This window comes from Salvelinus sp. IW2-2015, linkage group LG20, assembly GCF_002910315.2.
Source record: "Salvelinus sp. IW2-2015 linkage group LG20, ASM291031v2, whole genome shotgun sequence".
Lineage (NCBI taxonomy): Eukaryota > Metazoa > Chordata > Actinopteri > Salmoniformes > Salmonidae > Salvelinus > Salvelinus sp. IW2-2015.
In genome coordinates, this window is record NC_036860.1 from 55,255,716 (window position 1) to 55,263,093 (window position 7,378).

The 7,378-nt window shown below is 44.7% G+C and overlaps 1 protein-coding gene across 2 annotated transcripts in view; it reads right to left on the reverse strand.

Annotated features, from left to right (window-relative positions):
• Positions 1–678: 678 nt before the first annotated feature.
• LOC111980962 (coronin-1C-A) overlaps positions 679–7,378 on the reverse strand; it is a 28,083-nt gene continuing 21,383 nt past the window's right edge. For both annotated transcript variants that reach the window (XM_024012048.2, XM_024012050.2), the window contains exons 3-11: positions 6,945–7,067; positions 5,987–6,116; positions 5,600–5,781; positions 3,744–3,863; positions 2,952–3,056; positions 2,648–2,793; positions 2,445–2,502; positions 2,019–2,264; positions 679–1,740 (exon numbers count right to left, since the gene is read on the reverse strand). In XM_024012048.2, coding sequence (XP_023867816.1) covers positions 1,621–1,740; positions 2,019–2,264; positions 2,445–2,502; positions 2,648–2,793; positions 2,952–3,056; positions 3,744–3,863; positions 5,600–5,781; positions 5,987–6,116; positions 6,945–7,067 — 1,230 coding nt within the window. In that variant the 3' untranslated portion in view covers positions 679–1,620. The remainder of the gene's footprint in view (positions 1,741–2,018; positions 2,265–2,444; positions 2,503–2,647; positions 2,794–2,951; positions 3,057–3,743; positions 3,864–5,599; positions 5,782–5,986; positions 6,117–6,944; positions 7,068–7,378) is intronic.

Consider the following 7,378-nt stretch of genomic DNA (forward strand, 5'->3'; position numbering starts at 1 on the left):
CAGTAATCCTTATCCATTAACTCATGTAAATGCTATATCAGTAGGTAACATATCCCAAAAAAACAAGTTCCCACCAAATCCACTTAATCTTCCTTGAACTGTTATCCCTCCACTTCTAGCCTTTTATCTAACTCCATCTAATCTACAAAATCCCCATAGCCCACGTTCATCCCCTCATCCGCCCACTGGTTGCCGGTGTGTCTGGATGCCAGACACAGCCCCTCTGACCCCCCTTCCCTCCACGCTGTGTGATGAGAACAGCCCCCAACCAGAAGCACAGTAGCTGCAGCCTATCTGGACAGGAAGCCAGGAGCAGAAAATGACTTTTATGGGCCCGCCAAAGTAATGAAAACCCCTACTCCATGGTTCAAATGGTTTTTTCCCCTCTAGACTGTGCCACTGGCGCTCTGCAAATGGAACAAAGGATCTTTCATGATTGTACTTAAGAATAATTATTGGATCTTGAATTGTCCTGGTTGTCATTTATGATAATTTCAGATTATGTGGTATTATCAAAAGAAACAATGTTATACTGTATATTCACATAATGGTTTCTAAAATCCCACGTGACATCTGTCTATCAGACTGTGCATTGCTCTGCCGGTTTCAGTGTGTGAATCATTTCATTCAAGCCAGGAAGACAGAGGTGAAAAAGGTAGAAAGAGAAGTTAGCGCAAACAAAGAATAAGGGATTTATTGTGGAGAAGACATTTCCATGTGTAAAATCTTTATTGCATGCACCTTACTACATGAACTAGATGGTTGAGTGAAATAAATGCTGAGAGAGGTCCCTTTCCAATGCCACAACATGCACCGGAGAGGGTGACCTCAGATTGAGCCCTAATACCCTCCACAGCGTGACAGAGGCACCACTACATTTATGCCAGCGAGAGCTGCAGTTTACACCACTGCCTCCCGACACCCCCACAGTTAAAATCTACACCCAGAAGAGCTAACAGCATCGTCAGACTTCCTTCACATTCAGTGACCTGATGCTTAATACGAGCAGCTGGCGTGGTGGAAAAATTCTGATTTCTTTCTCTTTCTTTTGCAACAGTGTAACAGCTATAGTTGGTTCAAAGATAATCCTTCTCTTTGCCTAAATCATTATATTACCCTATAGTCTGTAACTGGAATGCAAAACAGGAGAAAAGACAAAATAAATGAAAACCCACACCCACACAAACATTTTTTTGGCAGCACAAAAATCAAGGGAATATGGCAATACTGGTGGCTACATACTATTGTTGAGAGTATTGCAGTAAGTACAAACTTCCCATCAGAATGTTCTTGACCACAATTTAAAACAATAACAAAATGGTAAGACTTTTCCATCAACCAAAAAATGGTAGTTATTTAAATGCATTTCATCCCCAGTAAAAAGGTGGACTATGAATTGCAACAGTTGTTTCTCTAAGTATTTTAGAGGAAAGTGTGAGGGGTAGACATGATCAAAAACAAAGTTCATCTTGGAATGTGTGCTTGGGATCGTCGCTGGGAAGATTCCAAGCGGAATGATGAAGCCGAATTCTCAAATTTTGGCAGTGACTGGCCCTGTTCACTTGATTATCTCCCGATAATCAGGACCATCAATGAATGGTCCTGAGCGGGGGCGGAGTCTTAGATGGCGACCTTGGACATCTGGTCCTCCAGTTTGGCAATTCGGCGGTCCTGTAGGGTGACGAGGTCCCTGAGCGACTTGACCTCTCGCAGTAGCTCCTCCAGTTTCCCTTCATTTTGCTGCAATAAAGCATAGAAAGAACAACCAGTTAAATAATGACAAGATATATTGTTTCACAAACCATTTGGTGGCTAAAATGACTTAACAGAAAATGTTCCAGTACTGTTCTGATATCAATCGTTGAGAATAAAATCTATTCACTGTGTTCCTGCAGCTGATTTTCTTAGTTTATCTTAACACATCTTATCTATTGCCTGTGTTAAAAGTACAGTTTTATTCACTATATTGTCTTAATATAGCTTGACAGTTGTTACTGAAAGTGTCCAGTCCTACTCACTATAGATGGATGTGGAGAGGCCTTGCTCTCGGCAGGCGAGGTGTTTGCTGCTTTCTTGGCTGGCTTGCCCTCCAAGACATTAGACTTCTTGACCACCTTGAGGTCGCGGTTCTTGCCGGGGACATAGCCGTTTTTCAGGGAGATCAGGATGGGCTCGCCGTTCTTCCCATCAAACCAGTCCTCCGCCTCGATGGCACAATCTGGTCCTGCTGTGTCCGGGTACAGGTCATCCTGGAACAGGTCCGACTGAATGTGTGGGACGGAGAGAGGGAAAGACATAATGGTATCAGTTAGGATTGTACTCTAGTCAGTGGTGGTAATCTATTCTTAATATTGCCCGATTTGAACAACAATTGCACTCWTTTCTACAGCATCAATGTCTTCAATGCAAAAAAAATATTCAAAGAGTAAAAGAAAGACACAAACCTTTCGGGGGACTGTCATAATGATTGGCTCACATTTTCTCTCATGTAGTTTATAAAACCTGCAAGTAAAATAGACAAAACATGATGAGGATGTACAGCCACATAATCAAAGGCATTAGGACTGTTCTCTCAAATACTGCAACATGTCCTCCCTCTAATGGAGAGAAGGTCTCAAAGCCATCACACTGAGTGCATGGTTGTTACCTGGCAATCTCGCACTTGTTGACGTCCAGTCCTCGTTTGGGCATGTAGCCCATACCTCGCTGGGGCTCCTTGCTGGAGAAGGTGTTGAGGTAGTGCACGAATGGAGCCTCGTCCGTTATCTCAAAGTACCGGATGCTACTGTCACCCTGAACATAGGAGAGGTTACTGTTAAAACCTGTGAAATCCTCCCAGAATAACCGAAGTCACACTAATCCTCTATCCAGATGGGAGACAATATTGGGTTTGGGGGATAAGACAGAGACTTAGGAAATACAATACATCTCTAACAATATATCATCCYCACCTTCCCACACAGGTACACTACGTTGGTGTCTGCATCATAGAAGGGCAGCAACACTCCATTACTGGTGTCCAGCTCGTGGACTGATATTGGCTCCTCCATGCTTTTCTGTCAACACAAAACATACCTTTCATGTGGTTACTTTAACTATACCTTCATGTACGTACTACCTCAATTGGGCCGACCAACCAGTGCTCCCGCAAATTAGCTAACTGGGCTATCTGCATTGTGCCCCACCCACCACCCGCCAACCTCTCTTTTACGCTACTGCTACTCTCTGTTCATCATATATGCATAGTCACTTTAACCATATCTACATGTACATACTACCTCAATCAGCCTGACTAACCGGTGTCTGTATGTAGCCTCGCTACTTTTATAGCTTCGCTACTGTATATAGCCTGTCTTTTTACTGTTGTTTTATTTCTTTACTTACCTAATGTTCACTGTAAGGTCTACACCTGTTGTATTCGGCGCACTTGACAAATAAACTTTGATTTGATTTAGATAAGRATTTGTGCATCTATGAGTGCATGAATGTCTGTATGTGTATAATAAATAATAATTTGGTAGGTGCTTATATTTGTCCTATTTTACACGTGTAAATTGAGAATGTGTTTTTTTGCATATCCCAACTCTCCCAGAGACACCCTCGGAGAGTGGGGTCACAGCCAGGGTCTGCCATTTTTAACGGCGACACTGGAGCAATTAGGGTWAAGTGCCTTGCTCAAGGGCACATCGACAGATTTCCATGTGTGTGTGTGTCCGTGTGGGTCTGGATGGGAGGTGACATACGGGGTTCCAGAGGGCTAGCTGCCGCTCGCTCATGCGGCTGAAGCCGGTGGTGAAGATGTTTCCGTCAGCCAGGAAGATGGCTCTCATGGGCCGTGCTCCATCGTGGGCCTTGTCCTTCTCCTGAAACACAACACGTCTATCAGAGGGGATCGCATGTTTCAGCACCAATGACATGTGTGTGTGTTGGTAGGAGGGTGTGTGTGTGTGTTTATGTGAGAGACAGTGCTACAGTAAGAGTGATTATCAAGCCAACATACAGTGGCTTGCGAAAGTATTCACCCCCTTAGCATTTTTCCTATTTTGTTGCCTTACAACCTGGAATTAAAATAGATTTTTTGGGGGGGGTTGTATCATTTGATTGACACAACATGCCTTCCATTTTGAAGAGGCAAACWATTTTTTWTTGTGAAACAGACAAGAAATGAGAAAAAAAAGAAAACGGTCAATACTTTGTAAAACCACCCTTTGCAGCAATTAAAGCTGCAAGTCTCTAGGGGTATGTCTCTATAAGCTTGGCACATCTAGCCACTGTGATTTTTGCCCATTCGTCAAGGCAAAACTACTCCAGCTCCTTCAAGTTGGATGGGTTCCGCTGGTGTACAGCAATCTTTAAGTCATACCACAGATTCTCAATTGGATTGAGGCCTGGGCTTTGACTAGGCCATTCCAAGACATTTAAATGTTTCCCCTTAAACCACTCGAGTGTTGCTTTAGCAGTATGCTTAGGGTCATTGTCCTGCATTTAGCGCTACCCATCATTCCTTCAAATTCTGACCAGTTTCATTTACATTTACGTCATTTAGCAGACGCTCTTATCCAGAGCGACTTACAAGTTTCCCAGTCCCTGCTGATGAAAAACATCCCCACAGCATGATGCTGCCACCACGCTTCACTGTGGGGATGGTGTTCTCGGGGTGATGAGAGGTGTTGGGTTGGCACCAGACAAAGCGTTTTCCTTGATGGCCAAAAAGCTCAATTTTAGTCTCATCTGACCAGAGTACCTTCTTCCATATGTTTGGGGAGTCTCCCACATGCCTTTTGGCGAACACCAAACGTGTTTGCTTATTTTTTTCTTTAAGCAATGGCTTTTTTTGGCCACTCTTCCGTAAAGCCCAGCTCTGTGGAGTATATGGCTTAAAAAGTGGTCCTATGGACAGATACTGCAATCTCCGCTGCGGAGCGTTGCAGCTCCTTCAGGGTTATCTTTGGTCTCTTTGTTGCCTCKCTGATCAATGCCCTCCTTGCCTGGTCCATGAGTTTTGGTGGGCAGCCCTCTCTTGGATGGTTTGTTGTGGTGCCATATTCTTTAAAACATTTTATAATGGATTTAAATGGGGCTCCGTGGGATGTTCAAAGTTTCTGATATTTTTTTATAACCCAGCCCTGATCTGTAGTTCTCCACAACCTTGTCCCTGACCTGTTTGGAGAGCTCCTTGGTCTTCATAGTGCCGCTTGCTTGGTGGTGCCCCTTGCTTAGTGTTGTTGCAGACTCTGGGGCCTTTCAGAACAGGTGTATATATACTGAGAYCATGTGACAGATCCTGTGACACTTAGATTGCACACAGGTGAACTTTATTTAAATAATTATGTGACTTCTGAAGGTAATTGGTTGTACCAGATCTTATTTAGAGTCTTCATAGCAAAGGGGGTGAATACTTATGCACGTACCACTTTCAGTTTTTTTTCATCATCTCACTTCACCAATTTGGACTATTTTGTGTATGTCCATTGCATGAAATCCAAATAAAAATCAATTTAAATTACAGGTGGTAATACAACGAAATAGGAAAAACGCCAAGGGGGGTGAATACTTTCGCAAGGCAAAGTATCTCCCCCAGAGTSCCCAGCCCACTCACAGCCACAATCTTCTCCTTGCGGGGGTCAATGACACGGATATTCTTGTCCTTGCAGGCGGTGCAGATGAGGGCTCCRTTGCGGCTCCAGCAGGCGCTGAAGATGACGTCAGGGTGCATGTCCTCCAGCTGGATCATGGCCTCACCMGTCCCCACGTTCCAGATGATAATCAGGTTGTCACAGCCTGGTGGGACAGACACAAATAAACTACAGTCAAAATCCACATGCCACTGCCTCGTAGCAGAGTACAGTCCCACAGTAGAGTGGAAAATATATAAAATGCCTTGTATTCTGAGAGCTGTTGTGACAAATTAACTCCCCGCTGAAAGTGCCATACTCCTGCAGACACTATACTCAGTGTGAGAGCAGAGTATTAAACCTGTATCTACCTGCACTCATGAGGACGTTCCGGGCCGTGGGGTGCCAAGTGACGATGCCCACCCTCTTCGAGTGTCCCTCCAACACCACCACAGGCTCAGCCAGCGGGGTGACCAGCCCATTCTCTGGGATCTGCCACACCTGGAGACAGCGAAAGATGAAGTTAGGCAATGGCATCATGACTATACTTATTTATAGCCATTTTCTCATTTATAACTACGGACATGAACAAACAAGAGGTCAATTCTCCTCAACCCCTTGAGACAATCAGCCTTAGCTAGATGTCAGTATACTATGGATGTGCTTGTCTAATGTTAGCAGGATGTACTAACAGTGTTTAGTCTAAGGGTGGCAGCAGAGAGCTGATGGGGGCAGAAACAAGGATGGGAAAGGAATAAGGTCTGCATAACATTTCATGTTTCACCTGCATAACATATATTTCAGAGAGCAGACCTTTCTAAAATGTTTTAGTATTCCATCTTTAAGGTATATCATATAAAATACATTTAGATAAAATATTGTATGGACCCTTCTGTGGACTTGTCCGTCTCTTGCTACAGACATTATTTATTTGTCTAAGACCAAATAAGGACACAAGACATTCTGATAGGATGACCTCACTGCCCCACCATCCACTTATGGCTGTGGATCCGATAACGCTATGACACATGCTTTGTGTATAGAGTACACCAGGGAGGCTAAGGTTGCAGCACTAGCATTTGCAGCACTAGCATTTGCAGCACACTGACAGACCCAGACATGGCTACTGATCATAGTCTTCTTAAGAGATGTCACAGAGTTCACTGCAAAAAATCTATAGGGGTAAAGAGCTTTCCTTTATTATGTAAGGTGCACCCACAGAGTTCAAACATGTGTAGTAGGTAGGTATTCATACCTGGGCCAAGACAGCATCTTGAACATAGTGTCACCATTTTAAAGATGTAAGCAGTGAAAACTGGCTGTACGTACCATGACTGTGCAGTCCTCTGAGCCGCTGGCGATGACATGGTCATTGTGAGGGCACCAGTCGATGTCCAGGACAGGACCCGTATGACCACATACTGTTGGGTAGGCCTTGTCTATCCGACCCATCTGGAGAGAGAAAGAGGAGGTTCAGTATGACTGTTGGAGATCAGTAACAAAGACGGGAGAAACGGTGAACTGTGAGCCCCCTAGTCCTACTGGCAAAGACCAAGGGTTGGCTTGTGAAGGAATCAAAATACAACATYAGGTTAAAAGTCATCTATTTGGCCTCCCGGGTGGCGCAGTGGTCTAGGGCACTGCATCGCAGCGCTAGCTGCGCCACCAGAGTCTCTGGGTTCGCGCCCAGGCTCTGTCGCAGCCGGCCGCGACCGGGAGGTCCGTGGGGCGACGCACAATTGGCCTAGCGTCGTCCGGGTTAG